The sequence below is a fragment of the Marmota flaviventris genome, chromosome 14 (assembly GCF_047511675.1).
Source record: "Marmota flaviventris isolate mMarFla1 chromosome 14, mMarFla1.hap1, whole genome shotgun sequence".
Classification (NCBI taxonomy): Eukaryota; Metazoa; Chordata; class Mammalia; order Rodentia; family Sciuridae; genus Marmota; species Marmota flaviventris.
Window position 1 is genome coordinate 44,310,751 of NC_092511.1, and position 25,072 is coordinate 44,335,822.

Here is a 25,072-nt window from a genome sequence, read left to right on the forward strand (position 1 = left end):
CATCTGTGAGCTCTTGCAGCCCACGCTGTGTATGTTCTAGGGATTCTTTCTCTCCTACACAAGGTATTCTCCTTGATTTTCTAAAGATACTCCAAGATTTTAATTCCTCTTAGAACAGTGCTTTTAAAAATAACCAGGGAGACTCACAATTACTCTTACATTGAGGATGAAGTGAAGTTTGGAAGACTTAACTCTCACCACATGTCCAAGAAGGGTGTGTGTCCCTTGGCAGGCCCCTTTGAAGGGAGCTGGCCTCTGCCATCCTTGCTACCCTTGTGTCATATACATGTTCCTCTGCATGGTCCTAACCACTTAAAATTTCTCTCCAGTTGTGGGTTGGCGAGAGGATGCCTTTGGCGACTTCCACAGATCATGGCCACAACCTCCAGACTGTGCAGCTGTTAATAAAGAAAAATCAGGTAAGCATCTCTGCTCGGGCTAGTGCAGTCTGAGAAATAGTCACTCCCAAACACAGAAAAAGCAAGAGAGCTTTCAAGGCTTACGATTCTGCCTTGACTCTGAGATGACATAAACACCAGGCTGTGGCCATTTATCAAGGCTCTGTGTGTGTTTCCTCTTCCCACACAGACCCTCCAGAAAGAAATCCAGGGGCACCAGCCTCGAATCGATGACATCTTTGAGAGGAGCCAAAACATAGTCACCGACAGCAGCAGCCTCAATGCTGAGGCCATCAGACAGAGGCTCGCTGACCTAAAGCAGCTATGGGGCCAACTTATTGAGGAGACAGAGAAACGCCACAGGCGGCTGGAGGAAGCGCACAAGGCGCAGCAGTATTACTTTGATGCAGCTGAGGCTGAGGCATGGATGAGCGAGCAGGAGCTGTACATGATGTCTGAGGAAAAGGCCAAGGTGAGCGAGCATCCCCGCCTTCCATGAGAGGAAGCAGGAAGCAGCCCCAGAAGAGCCTCCAACTCAGACCTTGACCTTCCTTTTTGCTGGTGGCTGTGTCTTTGTGAAACATTTTACCTGCTATCTTGGAATGTAAAGGGGGCATCATGGTTCACAAAGGTATCTAAAATCAGGCTTGTTTCCCCTTGACACAACATTTTCTTGCCTGAAATCCTGGTATGCCATTAGGATTTGTCCTGTCACCTTTTTTTTTTTTTTAAATATACGAATTTGTTAGAGTCCTATATAGGGTTTCCTATAACCTTACAACATACAACATGACTTTGAGACCTTCTCAAAGTATTTTAGTATTCCAGAAATATTGTCATTAACATTCCTGATAATCTGTAGAATTTCAACTACCCAAAATGCACTTGGCCTACCAGACTACTCTCCATACCTCACAGGGGTCTTAGTCCCTCTGCATCTCCACTTCACCATTGGCAGAGACCTCCTTTGGTCATATTGATGCTCTCAGAATGTGTTCAGAAGCTGTTTATTCACAGTCCATCACGTTTCTGGTGTTTTTCTTTCTGACAGTTCTTTTGCCCCACTGTGCAGTTAGTCTGTCATTCCTCACAAACTGTTAACAGGCCAGAAGGAATGGCTATGGTTTTGACAGACCCTCTCTTTGCAGGATGAGCAGAGTGCTGTCTCCATGTTGAAGAAACACCAAATCTTGGAACAAGCTGTGGAGGACTATGCAGAGACAGTACACCAGCTCTCCAAGACCAGTCGGGCCCTAGTGGCCGACAGCCACCCTGAAAGGTGAGTGCCACGTTGTAAGGATGAGATGTGGTGTAGATTCTTTGGCTTAGGTCCCTTACTACCCAATTCAAAAAGAAAATGGCAATATTCACCTTAAGTCAGTGGTAAAGTAGATCTGAGGGAAACATTTCTAAAAGAGACCCTATAATTGGAGGTAAGTGGGAAAAGTGAACTGTTATATTCAAACATTACCCTTTTGGTTAAATATCTTCGGTTAGCCAAGACCCCATTGAAAGATTATTGATCTTGTGAGTCAAAAAAGCACAGGTCGACTTGCACCGACATAGTAATCAGATCATTTACCCTAGAATTTAAAAAATTATCTAGTTTAGGAGAGCAACTATTAGTTTTAAGGGGAATGGTAAACGAGAATACATGGACCTGTAAAATAAAAGGGCTCCCAGAAAGAACAAAACGATTTCAGCTCTTAGCTCTAATAGATTGAGTTCTCAGAATGCTTTAAGGAAAGAAGCAGGTTAGGGTGTAGTACTCACTGGCTGTATACCTGGCCCCCGTGCTAACTTCCAGAGCAAGCATTGTAAGCTTTCTGTGTAACTGCCTTTTGTGACTGAGAAAGGAAAGGAATCAGCTCTGTGTGTTAAACCAAGGCAGGTTGAGTAAGATGGGAGGTCAATGGCTGTGTTGGTGTATGAGGTCCTTAAGGTGTATATGATCACATTGCCAAGGAAGTAGCTCTCCTGGTCTCCAGGGACAGGCACCAGCAAGCCTTTGTCTGTGGTATCCTGTTATGAGATTGTCATTCTGGGGAGAAATAGGAAGGATGATAATTCATCCTCCTTACTGCACACTCAGAAACCCAAGAAATGAGCAACAAGAGCCATCCTTCCTAGCAGGGAAGAGCGCACGGCCCAAAGGTAGAAACTAATGCACAACTGACAGGTCTGTCCCTCTGGCAGCATGGCACCTGGAATGGATGATGACTTCAATATTTTGTGTTAACTTTTCACATCAAAGGAAATCCTGACTTGCAGAGCCAGTATACATAATTAGGGCCCCTTCCCCCAAATCATCATATTCTAGATGGTCTTTAGCCTTAATTGTTGTGTTTGGTTTACATATTAGCTCTTCATCATTCAAAATCAAGGTCAGATTTTAGAGGTTAAATAGGCTGACCAGAAGCTTCCTTGGAGAAATTTGAGGTTGTATACTCTCCTGTTATCTCTACCTCATTCTTTTTTTCTTTGTGGAAAGTTGACATTTAAGGTCTCTTCCCTCCACTCCCTTCCTCAGTGAGCGCATTAGCATGCGGCAGTCCAAAGTGGATAAGCTGTATGCTGGCCTAAAGGACCTGGCAGAGGAGAGGAGAGGCAAGCTGGACGAAAGGCACAGGTTGTTCCAGCTCAACCGGGAGGTAGATGACCTGGAGCAGTGGATCGCCGAAAGGGAGGTGGTCGCAGGGTCCCATGAGCTGGGACAAGACTATGAGCATGTCACCGTAAGTAACTTTGGGCAGAGAGTGAATGGTCATTCAGTGAGTGTTGTGGGAGCCCTGTGGCTCTGGACTTTAAATCAGGCAAGAGGGTTCAGTTTCAACTTGGATTTCTTATCAGGTAATTTTGACTTCAGTTGGCCAGCTGTGCCCTTGCTCCTCCAGTAATTTCAGGAGACAAAGCAGCACTTTACTTTGCTGCAGTGAGCAAGGAGACCTCATAAGAGGTTTTGGAGCTAAGATCTGTTCTTAAATCATGTGTATTACTTGTTGCCTCCCGTTTAGAGGCAGTCTCTTCCCAGATGACATTCATGTGATCAAGAAGTAAAATGTGTACAATGGTCTCACTGATTTCTTTACACACATCCCTATTTCAGATGTTACAAGAACGATTCCGGGAATTTGCTCGAGACACTGGGAACATTGGGCAGGAGCGCGTGGACACGGTCAATCACATGGCTGATGAACTCATCAACTCTGGACATTCAGATGCTGCCACCATTGCTGAGTGGAAGGACGGCCTCAATGAAGCCTGGGCTGACCTCCTGGAGCTCATTGATACGAGGACACAGATTCTTGCTGCCTCCTATGAACTGCATAAGTTTTACCATGATGCCAAGGAAATCTTTGGGCGCATCCAGGATAAACATAAGAAACTCCCTGAGGAGCTTGGGAGAGATCAGAACACTGTGGAGACCTTGCAGAGAATGCACACCACCTTTGAGCATGACATCCAGGCTCTGGGCACTCAGGTGGGTGGGGAGCTTCCCAGGAGAAGGAGGAGGTTTCTTTTTATAGTGTCTTTGTGCATCTCTGAGTATCTCTGTTCTTTGGCTCCTCAAAAATCCTGAGAGGATTGCCCAAATCAAACACACATGTGTGTGGACACACACTGTTATAGTGCTCCATTTGGGAGAGCTTTTCAGTCCATAAAATTCTAAGTTTGCCACATTTGTAAACAATTGGTAGATGGTTAAAATAAATAAACCATATGCACACACAAACATTTGCAAGTTATAGGCCTCACTAAGACCTCACTTAGAGCAATTTCCAAAACAATATCTTATTATTTTCCATCAGTCATCCTAAAAGAGAAAAAGCAGGATTCTAACAGTTTGATATGCTTGGTCTTTTTACCCCTCAGTATAAAGTGGCTGCTAAGCACTCAGAGTTTGTTTTAAAGATGTTCGATGAAGCAATAACAATATAACAGTGCGATAACAATATAACAGTAAGAATCTAGTATAATCATTCTCTAGTTTCCTTTCTAATCTCTGTATAGTTTCCTGTTTAGTCTTAATGCTTTTTAGTTGAAAAAAATATGTAAATTTCATCGTCCTAAAGAAGAAGCCAATTTCATTAGAAATATTAGTCCTGACCATGTCAGGGGTTTTATTCTTGTCTATTGAGAGTGTATTGATTATCTGGTGCAAGATTAGCAGATGTTTCCCATTAAAAGTCATATAGTAAATATTTTTGGATTCATGTGACATAATACAGTCTCTATTACAGATCCTTGTCTCTGCCATCTTAGCATAAAAAAAAAAGCATCAGACCATGGGCTGGGGCTGCAGCTCAGTGGTAGAGCACTTGCCTCACGTGCATGAGGCACTGGGTTCAATCCTCAGCACCACATAAGATATTGTGTCCATCTACAACTAAAAAATATTTTTAAAAAGCGTCAGACCATGCTAAAATGAATAGTATGGCTGTGTGTGGTAAGTCTTTGTTTACAAAAATGGCTCAAATTTGGCCCCGAGAGATTAATTCAAGTGCATTGGCCTCACTGTGCTTTGGCATTTGGGGGTTTGTTCTTTGGAGTGACCACCTTGACTGCCATTGTCATCTTCCTTTTGAGATGGTGCTTGCAAAATGTAAGAGTTCTATGGATGTTTTCTGAAAGAACAAAGCTCAGAGAAATTGAGGGACTGCCTGGAGATAGGAAACGTCTTGGCAGCAGCAAGTCCTTCTTCTGCACCTGTAAAATTATTAAGGTCCTTTGCTTTTAGGACTGTAAGAGGGTGGAGAAACCATAGAGTTCCTTCCTTGTGTTTTCATTAAATCCCTTCACTTCTGAGACTTGCAGAGGTGAGGGCCAGTGGGGATCCAGTTCCATCCAGGACTGGATCTGGTGGTCTCCATTTACCTTATCTCTGCTACCCTAGGCCATTGAGAGCTGTAAAAAGGATATGTTGACCTAGTTCAGGTTTATTACCACAGAATCAGCAGGGGGTAACTCCTGCTGTTTCCTCTTATGCCAACTTGAACTACCACCATCCTCCATTCTGCATGAAACGGTAACACAAGAGGAGATGACCACTGATGGCCTCCAGTGACTATGCAAAGCAGGAGTTGATTTTTGTGGGAATTTTCAATTGTGCTGTTCTCCACTTTTTTGTTGTGAGAGCCCACAGAAACCAATGAGAGATGTAAGAGAAGGCATTTGGAAAGATGGTTAGTCTTATAGGAACTGAAGTTTTCAAATAACTTTCTAGGAATTTACTCATGGTGATTTGAGTTATGTCTGAGCCATAACTCAAATATCAAAGATTATTTCCCCAAATCGCTTACGATATGGAAATCAGAACCCCATGGAAATCAAATCCCATTGATTGTTTTTTGCATCTTCTATAGAAACTTCATTTTTTAACTTATCACCACCTAAAGTCCTTTTGTGCAGTTGAGGGTCAGTAATCCACCTCCCCACAAGCCCCAGTGTTGTCCATCCCCGTCCCAAATGCACCCCCTGCCCCATGTGACATTTCTTCAAATAATTCCCTCATAGACATTGCCACACTCGTATTGGCCAGGACTATCAGTCACACCATCTCACTAGTAAGTGATGATCAAGTGTCTATTAACTCAATGCTTATATCTTTGATTAGACATTGTCTAATGTGGCACTGCTGGTATAAAATAAAACAAGGAAATATAAGATAACCACAGTTACTAGTTTCTGTTATAAAGGCATATACACCCTCTAGCAAAGGGAAGAAACAACCTGTTAATTGTTTTCCCCCTTTTTTGCACAAAAAGTAGACTATTATGCACACCATGCATACTTTGCTTTTTCCACTTAGCCACATTCCTAGAGTACTTTTCATATGAGTGTGCAGGATCCTTCCCCCCACTCCCATGACTGCATAGGAGTCTCTGACAGGATGTAATAATTCTTTTAACCAATCCATTACTGATGGACCATACTTTTGATCTTTTGGTTATGTAAATAGTGCTATAGTAAATAATCAAATGTATTTAATTTCCTAAAAATTCAAGGACAAATCAGTGTTGTCGTGTAGCATCTTTTCATGATTAAGTCCCATTTGCATTTTTCTATTCTGAAATTTTTCATTGTGCCACTGTTTGTTTTGGTTTATAGAAAGTTTTTTTAATTTTTGGTAATTCATCACTGAAAAGTATGTGAGTGTGTGTATTTTAATATGTTTTTATATTTATGAAATATACATAAAATATATTTTAAAGATATTTTTATATATATTTATGGAAAAAAAATATATGTATATAATGTGTTGGTATTAGGGATTGAACCTCAGGGACACTTTGCCACTGAATCACATTCTCAGTCTTTTTTATTGAGACAGAGTCTCACTGAGTTGCTCAAGCTGGCCTAGAACTTAAAATCCTCCTGCCTCAGCCACCTGGGTTTGCTGAGATTCAGGCATGCACCACTGTGCCCAGCACAAGTACACACCTGATTGTGTTTATCAAATCACAATTCTCATCATCAGTTTCCAGTTCCACAAAGCTTTTGCTGATGTTTGACTAGTTCAGATTTCACCTTCTTTGACATCAATTGGTTCTTTTAACCATGTTGTATGTGGTTTTTATATATTTTTTTCAAATGTAAGTATCTCGTGGAGAAAACTAACTGGAGATATAGGTACTCTTCAGTACCATCACACAGTAGTGGAAGGACATTTGTAAAATGTGTTTGTTCTTATGGCAGTTTCTCGTTTATGGTAACATTTATCTTTACCATGAACAGATAATGGTACTTATTTTTTGGAATATGGATGTGTCCCAATATACTACCTTTATATCCCAGGCAACCTTCAGAGGACTTGTCTTCAGTTTTCCTGCCTGCATTCCTGTAGCATTTGTTTCCTTATTTGTATAGAACTTAATAGTGTAGTTCAGTAGGTTTATAGAATACTCGGGTTTTCGTGACTTGGGTCCCAGTAAAATTGAGAGTTTTGGGGGGGACATGGCCTATTTTTCCATTGTGCTTCCTTTAGTGTGTAAGCAGAGTGGTGAGGGAGAAGAGGGGGGGCACGATGAGAAAGTCAAATATGACTCTTCTTTGCCCATGGCTTCACAGGTGAGGCAGCTGCAAGAGGATGCAGCCCGCCTCCAGGCAGCTTATGCAGGGGACAAGGCCGATGACATCCAGAAGCGTGAGAATGAGGTCCTGGAAGCCTGGAAGTCCCTTCTGGATGCCTGTGAGGGCCGCAGGGTACGCCTGGTGGACACAGGGGACAAATTCCGCTTTTTCAGCATGGTGCGTGACCTTATGCTCTGGATGGAGGATGTCATCCGGCAGATTGAGGCCCAGGAGAAGCCAAGGTAATGCTCGCAGCCACTGCTTCAGTTTTTCCCCACATACCACTGCCAAGAAACAAGGACGGGCAGTGTAAGGCCTTCTAGCTTCTGCTCTACTGTACCCCCTTGGGCACAACCAGCTAACTGCCTTGTTTTTGGAATAAGATGACTTTCTGAGTTCCTTTTTCCTATATCTTTTTATTGAATTAAAAACAACTCTGTCCCTTTCCATCCACATTTCCAAAGGTGTCCCTTACCTCAATATCGGCCTTACTGATGTCATATGGTGATTAGTATTTATTCTGTGCCTTCCCTTTGTTTCATGTAAAGCAGTGAAGAAAAAGTTCATATATGAGCGGATACATATATAACCTCCAGTTCACCCCAGGCCCCCTGTAATTGAGAATTGAACTGTGCTGCAATAGAAGAAATGTTTTCATCATTATTTATGTTGTGAAAAAGGAATTATATTCCCTGGGTCAGGGCCAGTCTGTTTTTTTGTTGTTGGGTTTTTGTTGTTGTTTTTTGATGCTGGGGATTGATGCCTTGTGCATGCAAGTTATGCCTTGTGCATAGAGTTACTAACTGACCTATATCTCCAGCCCACCAGTAAGTTTTGATCCCCCAGAAGCTCTCACAGCTTCCATTCTCTTGATTCCAAAGCCAATTCCCCTCCTCTGTATCTCAACTGAGTATAAAGACTATCAGCCACTCTTTGGAGTACACATCCTGAGCCTGTGGTAGCGAATGCCTTGAGGTACCTGTTATTGCCACTGTGACTTCTTGAAGGGAGTCTTTATGAATTGCATTTCAAGAAAAAGTTTGAGCAGAAATCTAGTACTTTCTTTGCATGCACCTAGAAACTGTTTTGAATTATTTAGGCACATATAAAAATACAAGGAGTCTTCTTCTGAGTGTTTGGTTATAGAGCTGGTCCTGAGTCTCACTATTGTTACAAGTTAGCTCCAGTGACCCAGCCTGATCTTTGACTGTGAGTCAGCAATAAAAGGCCATTTAGGCCATTAGACCATTTCCTTCCAGTTATATGTTTTGAAACATTTGTTTGGAAAGCTTATTGTAAAGGAGATGTCATTTGTCTGATTTTAGGGATGTATCATCTGTTGAACTATTAATGAATAATCATCAAGGTATCAAAGCTGAAATTGATGCTCGTAATGACAGTTTCACCACCTGCATTGAACTGGGGAAATCCCTGCTTGCAAGAAAACACTACGCTTCTGAGGAGGTAATGCTACTGCTTTGCTTTGGGACCCTGGGACAGATGCACTGGTGTCTAGGTGTAAAATGGCTTCATCCTGTGTGTGTGTGTGTGTGTCTGTGTGTGTGTATGCACTTGCATGCGTGCATGCATATACAGACACAGAAGTATGTACAGTTGTCCCTTGGTATCCATAGGGGATTCCATGGATGTTTAAGTCCTTTGTATAAAGTGGCATAGTATTTGTATATAACTTAAGCACATCCTCTCATATACTTTAAATCATCTCCAGAAAACTTGCAGTACCTAATATGAGGTAGATGTCATGTATATAGTTGTTATATTGTTTAAGAAATGGCAAGAGCCTGGGTATGGTGGCACATGCCTGTGATTCCAGCAACATAGAAGGCTGAGGCAGGAGGATAACAAGTTTGAGGCCACTCTCAGAAATTTAGTGAGACCCTGTCTCCAAAAAAAAAAAAAAAGGACAAGAGGATGTCAGTCAGTTTTAAGTACCCCTGGACTCAATCCCTAGAACCAAAAAGAAAGAAATAGCAAGGAAAAAGTCCACGTGTTCTATTCAGATGCAGTTTTTTCCCAATATTTTTGATTTCCAGTTGGTCAAGTTTTTTATATAGAACCTGAAGATAGAGGGCTGACTACACATATGCACACACATGCCTGTACTTACTTATATTTCAGAGCTTCTTGATTTCTTTCCTGTCTGCTTAGAATAAAATAGTTACACAAGACTCTAGGGCCAAAGCCAGTAATTCCTGTGGCACAAAAGACAATTTTTGAGGGTCTCAGGTTGAAAAAAGGCTTCTCTCACCCTTCTATCAGTACTCTTCTGCTTGCCCTCTCCCTCCATTGCATATCCCCTAGGACCCTTCACTCTCAGGTAGATGGTTGTAGGTTCTGGTTATGACGATGATATTGCGTAATTGAATGATGAGTTCACTGTGTAGCTCCCTTCATAGGAATGGATGTCTTCTCAGGCCAGAGCTGTGCCCCTGTTGCTGTCCCTCTCTCGGTGAATGTGTTTGCTGCAATGAGCCCCAGAGTCCAGTGGAGTTCAGTGCATTGCTGGCCTCCTCACAACAAAGCAGCTTTGAGCTGAGCTCCGCCTTTCTCTGAGCCTGGTCTGGAAGATTAGCCGTGCTTTTCTGTCCTCTCCCTAGACAGATAGACAGACTCAGCAGATAGTTTCCAGCTTAGTTGAAAGTCTCTTAAGAAAATAAATGTTTCTTGTATAATGTGACCCATAGGTGGGGGGAAACAAAAGGGATGTAATGTGTTCTACTAAAATATCATGGGGTCTTTGTTTTCATACAGATCAAGGAAAAGTTACTGCAGTTGACTGAAAAGAGAAAAGAAATGATTGACAAGTGGGAAGACCGGTGGGAGTGGTTAAGACTGAGTAAGGACATATTTCATTTATCTTTCTGCTCTTTTTGGGTATCCATGGAAAGCATGCAAGTTTATATTCCTGCTTTAATTGATGCAATGTTATCCCTTAATGATTTTTGAAGTTTTGGATGCTTCTTAATGGCCTATTTCATTATTGCATGCTAAATATTATTATTATTTTCTAAGATGTTTTGTGTGGCGCATTCATTGTTTTTCACCCCATGATTGATCTCAGAATTATCAATGGGGTTTGAGTTCTTTAGGAACAACAAATTGGAAAATACAATTCAGCATTGCTCTAGGAGAGTAGAGATAGAAGCTCCCCAGTTATCTTTAAGAAAAGTTCTCGCTTCAGAGTCAATAAGATGTAAAGCTGGCCTACATACGTCTTATATCTGGAATTTTTACTTTAAGGTTGATAACATTACAAAGTAAAGCTAACATCTGTTGAGGTTTTGTAGTGAACTAGGCATTGTTCTAAGTATTTTAAATATATATTTCTGTATTGACTGTCTTTGAGGTAAAAAATATATATATATTATCATTTTATAAAGGCATATGTGAGCCATCAGATTTATAGCCTATAGTATTAGGAATAGCATCTCATAATTATGAACACAAAGTAGTAGTCCAGTTCAGGGCTGGGGATATAGCTCAGTTGGTAGAGTGCTTGCCTTATAATCCCCGGCACCACGACCAAAAAAAAAAAAAAAAAAAAAGCCCAGTTCAAGCATTATTTGCCATACTTTGACATTCTGTGTTGGAACTTGGACTCTGTCCTTATATTGTAGTGACCCCATTCATTTACCCGTGGGTTGATTTCCAAGGGGCCTTTTCTGAAAGTGTGTAGGAAATGAGGGCACAGAGCCCTTAGATAACCCACTTTGGGCCGCCTTTTAGATGAGGATTTGGTTTCTAAGGTTTGAGAATTTCAGGTTAGTTTCACCCAGTTCAGTAGAACCTGTATCCCACACTGCTGTGAACTGGACACCAGGTTATGCTCAGGACACAGTGATGACAGGCATGGTCTCCACCATGAAGATCTGACAAGTCCCCAGTGCAGGGTGGCAGCTTCACTGGGTGTCAGGTGCTATCAGGGTGCTAAAAGAGAGCCAGCTTGACTCTAGAGACTGATGCTGCCTGCAGGCCATCTCGTACCTGACCCACCCCAGACATTGCTGCATTGATGCAATGAGAAGCAGTGTGAGCAATAGTGCAAAGCTAGTTTCTGACCCACTTCCTCACGAATGTGATGGAAGGAATACTGTTTCCCCACTGCCAAAAAGAATGAAGCACAGCAAGAACATTAGCCCACACCATCCCACCAGTCCCCACCACCTTGAAGCATCCCATATCCTCCCTACCATGGTCTGTACAAGCCCTAGCAGGGCTGAGCACTCACTATAAGGAAGCAGGGCTGAATGAGCAGAGTACATTCTAGAACTGTGCTGTCCAGTTTGGTAGCCACTGACCCACCCATGGCCCTTGGGAACTTGAAATGTTCTCAAATTGATGTGCAGTCAAATCTACCTTGAATTCAGACTTAAAAGAGAGATCTCAGTAGTTTTTTGTTTGTTTGTTTGTTTTTTAAGCTGGGCATAGTGGTGCACACCTGTAATCCCAGTGATTTGGGAGGCCAAGGCAAAAGGCTCACAAATTAGAGGCCAGCCTCCACAATTTAGCAAGACCCTAAGCAACTTTGCAAGACCCTGACTCAAAATAAAAAATAAAAATGGCTAGGGATGTGGCTCAGTGGTAAAGTATCTCTGGATTCAATCCCCAGTGCCAAATAATAATAGTTGTAATAATAATTGTCCTTTATAGTGATTGCGTGTTAAATAATATTTTTCATATATTGGATTAAATTAACCATGCTATTAAACTTAGTCTCACATGTTTTTACTCTTATTAATGTGGCTGCTGGATAACTTAAAAAGTTGCATGTGTGGTTCATGTTGTTTTTATATTACCATAAACTGGTTCTGTGTGTAGCTGCCACCAGAGGGTAGCAGTGCCAGGTGGCCCTGTGGCTAGCACTCATTCTTGGTACCCTGTGCAGTTTTGGAGGTCCATCAGTTCTCAAGGGATGCCAGTGTGGCCGAGGCCTGGTTGCTGGGGCAGGAGCCATACCTATCCAGTCGTGAAATCGGCCAGAGCGTGGACGAGGTGGAGAAGCTCATCAAGCGCCATGAGGCATTTGAAAAGTCTGCAGCAACCTGGGATGAGAGGTTCTCCGCCCTGGAAAGGCTGACAACAGTGAGTGGCCACTAGATGCCCGAGGGCTTGGCTTATTTATGAGGGTCTTGTGAAGCTGATGGCTCTCTTCAAACAGGACCTGGGGAAGGAGGTCTAGATGCCACTCCCAGTTGCCTCCTAGGCATCTGGATTTAGGATCTCTTATGATAGCCTCTTGCCTAGGAACTGATTGATGTTTGTGTTTCTCTTTCAATCTCTTTTCCTCTTGTTTCTCATAGACTCTCTGCTTTTTAGGGCATATGACCTTAAAATTTTCTTCAGCATTTCAGGATTAGAATTCCCATCAAAGAGTAGCTTGTAAATCCTCCCCATTCTTGAGAATGTGTCTCAAACATAAAGGTCTTGGAATAGGGCTTGTGCACTGGTGTTTCTAATTCTGCAAGTCTGGGGATTTAATGTGTCCTTGTGTACTTCTGTGTCAAAATAATACTTTGAGTGCATATGCTTATGAAATGGCTTTATTTCAGGTAGACAATTCTGGGGCTTTTTAATTTTTTAATTTTAATTTATTTTAGGGGTTTGTGCTGGAACACATATTCCCACCACAGCACACAAGTCTTCCTTGAGTATTTTAATACCTTTGTCTCTGGCTTATCTGAGCTTTAATGGGAACCAAGGCGCAGCTACGTTATTTCCTCAGCAAAGTTGAGAGCTGCATAGTTAATTTAGAAATTAAATCCATGCTCCCAGAGAGTTTCACCAGCTCCTAGTGCAACCCTTCATTTCCTGCAGGTTTTGGTTGTAGCTGTAGTTCCTATGAATTTATACTTACTTTTTGTTCAGGATGTTAAGAGTTTCACATTGTGCAATGTGAGCCAATGTAGGAACTAGGCAGAAGGGCTTCCTGGGCTCCTCAAGCAAGAGGGAAGTTTGAGGCTGTGTTCAACATCACTGTGTTTCCCCTCAGTTGGAGTTACTGGAAGTGCGCAGACAGCAAGAGGAAGAGGAAAGGAAGAGGCGGCCGCCTTCTCCTGAGCCGAGCACGAAGGTTTCAGAGGAGACTGAGTCCCAGCAGCAGTGGTGAGTCAGGGTCAGCCTGGGAGCCTAGAATCTTAGCTTCGATGGCAGGTGAAGTTCATGGAGCATCATTGCTAGCCCCGCCTTGCTAGGCCTAGCAACATGTCCTTCATATTGTTTCATCATGTGATTTAGATCTGTGTAATAAGACTCGAGTAACATCTGAGGTTATGACTTGTCCAAAGTCATATAGCTCTTAGGTGGAAAAAGTGGAGTGGAGACAGTCCTTCCTACTGTGTGAGCACCCATATCTGCATGCACATACACTTATAATTTCCATATAATTTAGTGCATAACATGCATCACCCAGATTTCAGGCCTTGATTTTTGTAGTGATAGTCTGTGAAAGTCCTGGGTGACTTCACAAAGAGGGCAGAGGTTATTCTGTGTGTAGAAGGCTAATTGCTTTGATAAGGTAGGAGCTCCAGGAAGCCTCTATTGTAGTCTTTGGTGGGGAGGTGGGCAGGGGCAGGAGGTAGAAACTGGGAGCCAGCTGTTCCTGTAGTCTCCCTCTCCATATGGTGTCTGTGAAAATTCAAGTTTTCAAAAAATCAAATGATGTAAAAGAGGGTTGCTTATGTTTTTCTCTTTCTCCTCTTCTTCCCTTCCTCCCCCTTCCCTTTCATCTTTTTCCCCTCTTCTGCCCTTCCCCCTTACCTAACAGGGATACTTCAAAAGGAGAGCAAGTTTCCCAGAATGGTTTGCCGACTGAACAGGGATCTCCACGGGTTAGTTACCGCTCTCAAACCTACCAAAACTACAAAAACTTTAATAGCAGACGGACAGCCAGTGACCAGCCATGGTCTGGACTGTGAAGTTCACTACCATTTGTCAAGAACCATTCTTTCCAAATCCTGTTGGTTTTAACTTTTTGGCTTTCACTTCACCCAAAGTGTTATATAAGTTTTACTTAATTCGTATCATAGCCTTCCTTGGTTTCATATTTGTTTGCATTTAATTCATGTTTATTTGAGTCTCTTAACTGATGGATGCTCATTGCCTTAAAGCAAAGTACTTATCTTTTGTTTATTTATTGTGAGCTTTTTACTTTATTAAGATTTTACAGCGAAACCCTTACATGAGTAATTGAAATTAAATGAGATTACAGCATAATGAAGAAGAAAACTAGACTCTAACAGGTATGGCACATCCAGTTATACTAACAGGGCACAGTACTGCAGTGTAGGTACTGTGTTACTTACAGATGCTATTAACCTGCAGTAGTTAGTTACTAGTAACTAGGAAGACTGGTCTATAAGGAAGGAGACGTTTCACTGCTAAGATTAAAACCTAGTCAGCCATATAACATTCCATTGAAGGATGCATTCATTCACTTAAGATGACAAAAAAGGGAAGTTGGATCTACTTGGGAAACTGTTTGAATTTTAGGTGCAGAATCTCAAACATTTTAAGACCCTTGGGTCATTTATTATTTTTTACAAACTGATGACTCTTTTTTCTGCCAAGTCCTAAATTGAGCACTGCAAGCTTCTTCACAGCAGATGTTGCAGCTGGCTTCAGGAGCAAATCACCTGCTGACTACTGCTGCCACCTCTGCCCTGGTCATTGTCAGCCCCACCGGGACTTGGCATGGCTGGTGATAGCAGTTTTCAGCCTGTTTTGGGAACCTGCCTACCAAACTTCTAGGCCTTTCCATTTCAGTCAGTGACTCTGGGGTGTCAAAATATTGTGATTTTTCACACACGTGGAACAAAAGCCATTTTGGTTCATCCTGATTACTTGAACAGTGCACTCGATGGACCGTGCCTAGGAGCACTTGCATGCCTCCTGGCTTTAGAGGCCTCCTGAGGGTCTCTATAGACAGAAACCATGTTTGTTTCAGATGGATCTTTTGATTAATTCATTTTCTCTAAACTTTATGTGGAGTTCTGCAAAAGGAGTCTTGTAGGGTGGTGTATCAGGCCACTAGCAAGGACTGAAAATATTTAACAGAAATCCTTTTCCTTAGAAATTAGTGCTGATGAAAGAGATGAATTCCTGGTACTGACCAAAACACAGAACAAGATCCATAGTACATGCAAGCCTTATGAGACATTTCTTGCTCATTTGCCATATTTAGATGTGTCAGTGGCCTCAGAAACCTGTTTTGATATGTGTTCTCCATGAGTTAAGTCTAATTTGTCTTTTCATTTCATGATGCATGTCTTTTTTTTTCTTTTGTCAGGATAACATCATGTAGCATCTTGTTTGTTTTTCCTGATTTCTATGTACATATCTATCTACTTGTGATGGTAGATGGGTATATAGATAGATGCCAAGCTTCTTATGTTCTGGGGGTGGTGTGCACCATTATTGCGTCTCTGCCTTAAAACACACCCAGATTCATTTTAGAGAAAGCTACTGCTTTGTCTTCAGTCATTAGGGAGCCCTGGTGTGTTTCTGGCCCCAAATTATATTATTGTGTGTCACTGATCTATATGTATATATGTGATGTTTCCATATATATATATATATATATATATGTGTGTGTGTGTGTGTGTTTGTTTAAATTTTGTATCATCAAAATGGATACGTAATTTTAATGCTTTTTGTATTCAGAAGACCAAAAAAAAGAAAGAAAGAAAGAAACACCACATAAGCACATGAGAAAGGAATGCTGTGCTTTTAGCATTTGCTCTCATGCCTATTTTTAATCTAGATATTTAAACTGTAGCTTGCCAGAACCAATTTTTAACCAACAATTGAGTTGTATTGGAAGAAGAAAAAGCCATTTTGTTCTTTTGAGTAATGATGCAGAGACTCAAGTTAATGAACTTGAAAATAGTGTTGCTTCTTGCACTTTGAAAGCAATCAGGTGTTTCCTGTGCTTCTAGTTGTGTTGCCTTTATGTTCACCTCCTGATTGAAGTATCAGATGTGCCAGCCACTAAAGCACTCTGGACTAATTGCTAAAGAGAAGCAACGAGGGGTGGGGGGATGTATTCACATGTACCCACTGTTTGATCATAGCTCTATGATTTGCTTTTGATGTTTGTCTCTAGTGGTGTGTTGTCTGTTGGCATGCTTAAAGCACATGTCCATTAAAATTCATTTTGTTCCTTTTATTTTCCTTGTTTTCTTGGTTAGTGATTCATTTGCATAAACATTAATTATCTCTGCATACTGGTTTGGGGTTTTCTCTTTCCTTCTAACTCTAAAGAAAAAATTTTTGCTGCAGAATTTCCCTCAGAAGAGACTTCCCTGACCTTTCACCTACCTTGAAGTCTGACTAAGTATAATAAATTTTAGCCTTTTATCTCATAAACATCTCTCTATCCAGGTCATGACTGTCACTAGCAGTTTTCAAGTTAAACCTGCAGCACTAAATTTTTTTTTAACCTCGTTTCTGTACATACTAACTCCATGTCTCTCTGGACTCACACCTGGCTCAGGCCTTCCACACCAAACTCACACTTCCTCCTTACCAGAAGTTTCCCAAAGTCTCACACTAGAAGAGATTTGTCAACTTTAAAATCCACTCATATTCTTTTGACTCAGGGTTTTATTTTTTATTTTTATTTTTGTTATTTCCCCTTCTGGAACTCTCCCTTAAAAGTGAAAAGAGGGACTCAGAGGCACATGCCTGTAATCCCTGCTACTTGGGAGGCCAAAGCAGGAAGATCATGAGTTCAAGAGCATCCTGGGCAGCACAGTGAAACCCCATCTTTAAAAAAAGTGAAAAGAGCTTAAATAGCATATTGCTCATGAGCAGGATCTACAGGCTATCACTTGGGAGGCCAAAATAATCATGCACATACACCCCAGTATCTTTCTACCCTAATCACTTATTTCCCATTGCTTGAGAGTAGAGGATTTCAGTCAAAAACAGTCTTAAATTGCATCCAGTCATATGCTAAACCCTGATGTTAACTGTAATCGTTTGCAAAGGCATAACACAAATTTGATTCTCTATCCTTTCCCAAGTTTTTACTAGCCCTTTTCCTTAAAAAAATTTGTTGACTCAAGCAGAGTCCAGACATTTAGCTAAGACCTAAATGAGATGTCCAGTTCCTGAGAGTTGACAGATCTGAGTGTTCAGTGGTGGTGGCCAGTTTGCCGCTTTATCCTGTCAAGGTTATTGCTGCTAATTTGGTGTCATTTGGATTCTCGGCAGCAGTGGTGGGGGACATAGCTAATGAGCGTGCCATTGACACCTCCATGTTTGTCCGTGTATAAGGGGTGCCGGTTGTCTGTAATCCACTAAAGCGCCAGCCACACCCAGCTTTTGTAACTTGCTAATCCCACACCCTGGGTGTACATCAGCCAGGGGCTGCTGCAGTTAATGGTACACAGTTGATGGTACACAGGCTGAAAGCGATAATGAATCAAGACCCTACTACATTTCCAAAGCCGAAAAGCCATGAGGGTTACAATTTAAATGAGCTTGGGAAGGAACGCTCCCGAAGACGTCTGCAGCCTGAAGGGTCAGAGCCACTGGAAGCCTGGCTGCCTCTGGGCTTTCTCGTCTCAATGCGGCAAGGCACCGCGATCAACCAACCCGTGATGGGGAAGGCCCTGGTTCTGTCTTTGTTTGGGGGTAAATAGCTGTGTGGTGTTGAGTGACTGTGATTGGCTTTTCCAGCTCCTTTAACACAAACTACAACCCACTCACGATCCAACTTCGGCAGATGCGGTTAAATTGATGTTTGTTGACTTGCCTCATTTCCTTCCAGCTCTTAAGTTCCAAAGTCTAACTGGGATGGTAGATGTGAAGTGCATGATTGTCGTCCTAATTTCTGCATGTATTTATGACAATGTGTTCAGGGGAGGGGGGTGGAGAACCAGAGAGCACTTTTAGAAACCCCAGGTCTTTCCTTGTCTTACTTTGGGGGAATGCCGTGTAGTTCTGATGGGGCCATCTATCCATCTGTTTGTGAATGCCCTTTCGCTTAAACTTCCAGCCCTCTGGTGGCACCCTTGGTTGTAAGGTGGCTGCTGTATAACGTCCACTCTCTCTCATATTTAATATGTGTGACTGTCACCGTTGTCCTGTTTTAAAGTAATCATAAGAGGAGATGGTCTGAGCTATATTAGAGAAAATGGATTGATCCGAGGAGTAAGAGTGCAGTAAAACGCATACTGGCATTTCGCTTTTCTCATTTCCCCGTAAGCGGGCGGGCATTAATCCATTCCCACCTTCTAATGTCCTTGGTGTCCAGCTGTCTTTGTGGGGTGTGCAATGGTTTTACTGTACTGCCTCGATCTGTGCCAGGCATTTATACACAGCCACGTGTGCGAGTCAGAGCGTATGTGGTCACCCCCGTGGCTCACAGGGTAGCTGAATGGCCTCTCCACTGTCCCTAGATGGCAGAAACAGTGGACACAAGTGAAATGGTCAATGGCGCTGCAGAGCAGAGGACGAGCTCAAAGGAGTCCAGCCCCATCCCCTCTCCCACCTCTGATCGCAAAGCCAAGACTGGCCTCCCAGCCCAGAGTGCCGCCACCCTGCCAGCCAGAACCCAGGAGACGCCCTCGGCCCAGATGGAAGGCTTCCTGAACCGGAAGCACGAGTGGGAGGCCCACAATAAGAAAGCCTCGAGCAGGTACCCTTCCCAGGCAGAAGCAGGGTGGCGGGAAGTCCGGCCCACCCGGGGTCAGGGAGCATGTGCCCCTGTGGGCTTACTCATTCGCTTCCTGGGCTTTGCATTCTTCTTGGCGCTAGCACTGGAAAGTGAGGACGGGTGCTTATTCACAGAGCATGAAGAGTTAAATGCAGATGGGAATAGCTAGAGGGAGCCGCAGTAGTTCATCCTGAGAGGCAGTTCGCTCATTTAAGGTTGAGGTGCCCTCTCTTCCTTAAGTGAAGCAATTCATTATAGGACTTCTTGAGGGATTTCATTATTTCCCCTGGCCACATCTGCTTATCAATCTCAATATGCCTTATCTCCCCACAACCCTAATTTTACTATTTAACAGATTAGGAAAAAAATAGACAGAAGCTACAAAACTTACTTTCTGTAGAAATCCAGTAAGTGGTAAAACTGGGATGAAAGTCATTTGACTCCAAAGCCTTGTGTGCTAAACCAGTAAACTGGACTGCCTAGGGCAACTGTGTACAATTGTGCGAGTTGTACACAAACAAGGCAATTATGCCATCGAGTTCTGCCATTCACATTGAAGGCAACTTTTATATGTTAACACAAGCAGATGTTCTAATAACATTAGCATATTAGAATACCACAGGAGAGAGGCCACCTTAGGTACCATGAGTGCTAGTGGCCCTGAATCTGTATCCTTTTCAAGTGGCTGAACCATATAAAGAATGAAGCTAAGGCTGGAGGAGCTTCTGCTTGAAAATAGCTATGCTTCAAATACGGAGCCAAACCTGTAGCCTTGTACCACAATGGAGAGTACCAAACACCAATCAGAATCTTTCCCATCAGAGCCAAGAATACCTTCACTTAATAGAAGAGGACACCATGTTTTCCCACAAATTCAGAGAGACATGAGTCCTTAAAAGCTTACTACTGGGGCTGGGGATGTGGCTCAAGCGGTAACGTGCTCGCCTGGCATGCGCGGGGCGCTGAGTTCAATCCTCAGCACCACATAAAAATAATATAAAGATGTTGTGTCCACTGAAAACTAAAAAATAAATAATAAAAAAAAATTCTCTCTCTAAAAAAAAAAAAAAAACTTACCACTGTATCAGCATGTACTCTGCCTAGGGATTCTGTGGAGGAGTTGTCTTCCATTGTTCAGTGTTAGCAGATTTTAAGAAGGGCTTTTATAAAAGGTTATGTGAAGATAGTTTTCATGTAGTCAAATTCTCAATTCTGCAGGAGCATGACATGGAACCTTGACTTCCCTTTCTTTACCATGCTCAGGTCCTGGCACAATGTTTATTGTGTCATAAATAACCAAGAAATGGGTTTCTATAAAGATGCAAAAACCGCTGCTTCTGGAATCCCATACCACAGTGAGGTCCCTGTGAGCTTGAAAGAAGCCATCTGTGAAGTGGCCCTTGATTACAAAAAGAAGAAACACGTGTTCAAACTCAGGTGAGCCTTGCCCCCATGCCTCTCGGTTGCCTCAGAGTAGGCGTGTGTTTTATTTCCCTTGGGTTGGTTTTTTTACCTCATGCCGTGATCAGTTTTATCCTGTGCCATTTTAAGTCTCAAAAAAAAAAAAAAAGTAAAAAACAGTGTGATGCCATTTCTGTTAAGATCTCTGGGTGCTTTGGGGATTATGGCCAGCTGCCAGCTTCCCTGTGCTTCACTGTGCTTCACTGTGTAGCCAAGCGTGGAAGGAAAGGGAGTTTCTGTTTTATGGTCTGGAGCGTACTGTGCCGTAGCACTCAAGGTGGGTTGCTCACATCTCACAGTTTAAAGGAAACTTAGAAAGACAGTTTCTCCACTTTTTCATCTTATCCAGACCCAGGATACGCTGTTACTTGCTTTTGAGTTATCTGGAGACTATCAAGTGAGTCAGCCTGGAGCTGGATGAAGACAAACGGGAAATGCCTGGGTGGGGACTGGGCCTGTCCTCCCATGACCCTCCCCTGGAGCCATCTGGTTCCAAATGTCTCTTCCCGGTAGGACATGCACCTCCCCACAGGGATCCACCCTCAAAAGTTCTTGTTGGAAATGGGCAAACTATTTTAATAATCTTTTTTAAAATGTAAAAAGTATATGTTTTAGTGGTTAGTTGCTAGTTTTGTGCTGATGTGCTCTGTTGATCTGGATCCTGGACAGCTGTGCTCTTAGATGTGTGTTTTGAGCTAGTTGGAGGCAGCCAAGTACTGCAGAGGGTAGTTGCAGATGTGCGGTTGGTCATGTTGTGCTGGTGAGCAGTGTGAGCTCTTTGGGCCTTGGGACACATGATGTTTTGTCTGGCAAAGCACAGATTGCTTGACCCCTTTGCTACTTTCCCCCATTGTACTTCCTTGATGCTACTTCCGGGAATCAGGCTATTGGCAAAGGGCAGTTCCCACCACTAATCCAACAGCCCCTTCTTCCTCCTGGTGGCCACAGAGCAAATGATGGATCTCCCCCGCCCCAAATATAGGAATCGCTTCATGACACACTGATAAGCCCACAGGTGGGGTGTTCTTTCATTCTGAGGCACACATAAGAAAAGTCTAGGAATCTTTTTCTATGTCTTATTAGAGACTTTAGAATTTATAAATTTTAGGGAGAGTTCATTTTAGGCCAATGATCAGGAATAAGGTGTTCTTTGCCATAACAAAGCCAAGTGATGTTGTGTTGGGTCCCCCACATCCTCCTGTGAACTGAAGGTCCAAACTGCCTGTGTATATTGGATTGGCCCAGTTAATTGTGAATTCTGATGTTCCCAGGGCCATTGCAGGAACAGTTGATGCTGCATGTAGAGCTTCTGAGGCCTCCTTGTATCCCACATAAGACAGAGAGTTGGGTATTTTTATTTTTCTGAAGTTAAATTGTGACTTACTCTCTTCCTTGAAATTACAGACTAAATGACGGCAATGAGTACCTCTTCCAAGCCAAAGACGATGTAAGTTGCTAAGCTTCATCTCTCTCACATACTTAGGAGTATGCAAGTGTGGTAGGATAATAGCGTTATTTGTAATATTATACATGTAAGCACGACCAGTGGTGATGCCTTGTCACCTGGTTGCCAGTCGCTAACACTGGCAGTCGTCTAGTTCTCTGTCTCTTGAAAGTAATGAATGTCGTCCCACTGTCTGTCCCCATGAGAGAGAAGCTAATGCAGGATCCACTGGTGTCAGGGAAGAAAACCTTGCCCACTCGCTCCTGGAGGGTAAGGCTCAGGGAGGAGGGACCTCCCTGCTGCTCCCCATGACCTTTAACCAGCTCTTCATGGTGTTCTCCACCTTGAGGAAAGAGAGGAGTCAGTTGATGAAAAAGAAACATGTAATATTTAAATTTGAAAAACCTCCTTTTACCAAGAGAGAGAGAGATGCCCTTTGAAAGAAAGTGAAAGTACTTTGTAGGGTGGGACCTGAGGCCCACAGATGGAGATCAGTCTTCCAGTTCTTTCAGATTTATCAGAGCATATGCTAGAGCAATGCCCAACAGGTACCTTAACACTCTCATGATCCCTAAGAACTGAGCTGTGTTTACTCCCCTGTGCTGAGAGCAGAGGTGCATTTAGGGACAGTGCCTCAGATGCTGTTCCCGAGCCTTCTGGGTGATGGAGGCTCTGTCAGTTACCCAGGTGGAGCCAGAGCACCTAGCACCACACCCCTCAGTTGAGTCTCACCTGTGTCCCCTTCTCTGTCCAGGAGGAAATGAATATGTGGATCCAGGCCATCTCTTCCGCCATCTCCTCTGATAAACATGATGTGTCCGCCAGCACCCAGAGCACGCCAGCATCCAGCCGGGCACAGACCTTACCCACCAGCGTCGTCACCATCACCAGCGAGTCCAGCCCCGGCAAGCGGGAGAAGGACAAAGAGAAAGACAAAGAGAAGCGGTTCAGCCTTTTTGGCAAAAAGAAGTGAACTCCTATCCATCACCTCCTGCCCTTCTCTTTCCTTTTCAGTGAAATTCCAGCATGCAAGCTCAGAACCAACACATTACTCTCTGTGCCTAATGTTCCTCAATGTGGTTGATTTTTTTTCTCTTTTTTTTATTTATAGAGCATTTCTGGGGGGTGGGAGAAATAAAACCTAAACACTTTATCTCCAAGTTACAAAAGTTTGAGGTGCAGAGGGAAAGCCAGATTTTTTTTAATAAAATTATATAGATTAGATCTCAATATTTAAACTGTTCCTCAATTTTGTGAGGCTGTGTTGGAAATAACCCGCCTCTCGTGCTGTTGGTTTGCAAGGCAGCGGTGCTTAAACAATATTTCCTGTGCTCACCAGAGACAAAATGTACCAATCTCCTGACACCATTCTCTTCCATTTACTTCCGGTGGTTACCCTGAGTCTTGACTATTAGAAGTGCCCACCTTGGGTCTAACCTTATCAAATAGATCATGTATTATGATCTCGCTGCAGCCATAGTGCAGCTCCATGTTAAATCTACAGACCAAACCATTTGTATCTGGCATCACTTACTAACAAACGACATGCAGCTTTCCTGCATCCACTGAGACGACGGTTAAGAATGTCGGTATACAAGAAGGAATAGAAAACTGATACTGTTTTAAAAAAAAATCTGTAATTTCAATTTTTTTTTTTGCTGAAATACATTATATTGTATGTTTGAGATAATTCTAGTACAAAGTATAATAAAACTAGATGTATAATAAACCCTTTAAATCATTGGTAAGTGTACAAGTGGAACTGAAGCATTTACTGGACAAAGTCATGTTACTCTAATGGTTACTTGCTCGTGCGTTGCCACACTGTGTTATAATTTGCTTCATTACCTTGCTATTTGATACATAGTGTGCATTTCTCTGTCACTGTAACTATTGTAATGACAAATTTTCATCTTACTGCACAATCAAAATGGCATTGATAGGAATGAACTCCAGAGGCTGGGCCTGAACAGGGCGTGGTCGCTCAGGCCTGGTGCTCCATCGTACGACCTGTACCTCTCAACTTTTGCCCTATCTGTTAAATATATGCTATGTCATTAAATGCTTTTAAATCTAGCATGGTGACTAGTTGTTGTTTTTCTTCTCCTACGCGTATGTGCCAAGTAGGAAAATATTTTTATCTTATTGCGGGGGTGGTGTGTACCAGCAATTGAACTCAGGGGCACTCGACTATTGAGCCACATCCCCAGCCCTATTTTTATTTTATTTAAAGACAGGGTCTTACTGAGTTGCTTAGCTCCTCACTTTTGCTGAGGCTGGCTTTGAACTCAGGAATCCTCCTGCCTCAACCTCCTAAACTGCTGAGATTACAGGTGTGTGCCACCACATCTGGCCCAAGTAGGGAAATTGCACAGGAAGGAATATCAAATGGAAAGCGTTGTGCAGTCAGTCAGTCTAGGTGACCTTTTGGCGTTTTTGTACATGTATGGCTCACCAGCTTTGCAAACTACAGCAAACAGAATAATAAATGTGAATGTTTTGTACTGACACATTCACTTTTATCTTTTATTTATGAAGGAGTTATGAGAGAGCTTATTAACCCTGAGCTCTGAGGGAGAGGTTGGCAAACTTTTTCTGTAAAGGGCCAGAGATAGTAATATATTTTAGACCTTGCAGGCCACACTGTCTCTCTTGCTCAACTCGTATAGAACAAAGAGTATCATTGACAGGATGCAAACAAATGGGTGGCCACTGTGTTCCAGTAAAACTGTACTGAGGGAAATATTTGAATCTCATAATTTTCATGTGCCACAACAGTATTTTGATTTGTTTCTTGAACATTTTAAATGAATTTTACACAGATAATACAAAAAATAGGCAGCAGGTCAGACTTGGACCATGGGCTATACTTTGCTGACCACAGCATATAGTCATGGGTTATTTATAAGTGATACACTTGTCCTCTGTTGATTCCATACTAGTTGTTTATTTACTTATTTGCAAGAATTTCATAGATGCTAGTATTATGTACACCCAGTAAGTTATTCTATAAGGACT

At 42.5% G+C, this 25,072-nt stretch overlaps 1 protein-coding gene across 2 annotated transcripts in view; it reads left to right on the forward strand.

Moving 5' to 3' along the window:
• The window catches only part of Sptbn1 (spectrin beta, non-erythrocytic 1), a 197,519-nt gene extending 173,389 nt beyond the window's left edge, over window positions 1-24,130 (forward strand). For both annotated transcript variants that reach the window (XM_027934304.2, XM_071601570.1), the window contains exons 22-36: window positions 330-419; window positions 589-870; window positions 1,547-1,677; window positions 2,929-3,133; window positions 3,505-3,879; window positions 7,467-7,711; window positions 8,795-8,933; window positions 10,242-10,326; window positions 12,376-12,572; window positions 13,480-13,592; window positions 14,254-14,317; window positions 18,893-19,131; window positions 20,413-20,586; window positions 22,015-22,057; window positions 22,809-24,130. In XM_027934304.2, coding sequence (XP_027790105.1) covers window positions 330-419; window positions 589-870; window positions 1,547-1,677; window positions 2,929-3,133; window positions 3,505-3,879; window positions 7,467-7,711; window positions 8,795-8,933; window positions 10,242-10,326; window positions 12,376-12,572; window positions 13,480-13,592; window positions 14,254-14,317; window positions 18,893-19,131; window positions 20,413-20,586; window positions 22,015-22,057; window positions 22,809-23,027 — 2,601 coding nt within the window. In that variant the 3' untranslated portion in view covers window positions 23,028-24,130. The remainder of the gene's footprint in view (window positions 1-329; window positions 420-588; window positions 871-1,546; window positions 1,678-2,928; window positions 3,134-3,504; window positions 3,880-7,466; window positions 7,712-8,794; window positions 8,934-10,241; window positions 10,327-12,375; window positions 12,573-13,479; window positions 13,593-14,253; window positions 14,318-18,892; window positions 19,132-20,412; window positions 20,587-22,014; window positions 22,058-22,808) is intronic.
• Window positions 24,131-25,072: the final 942 nt, after the last annotated feature.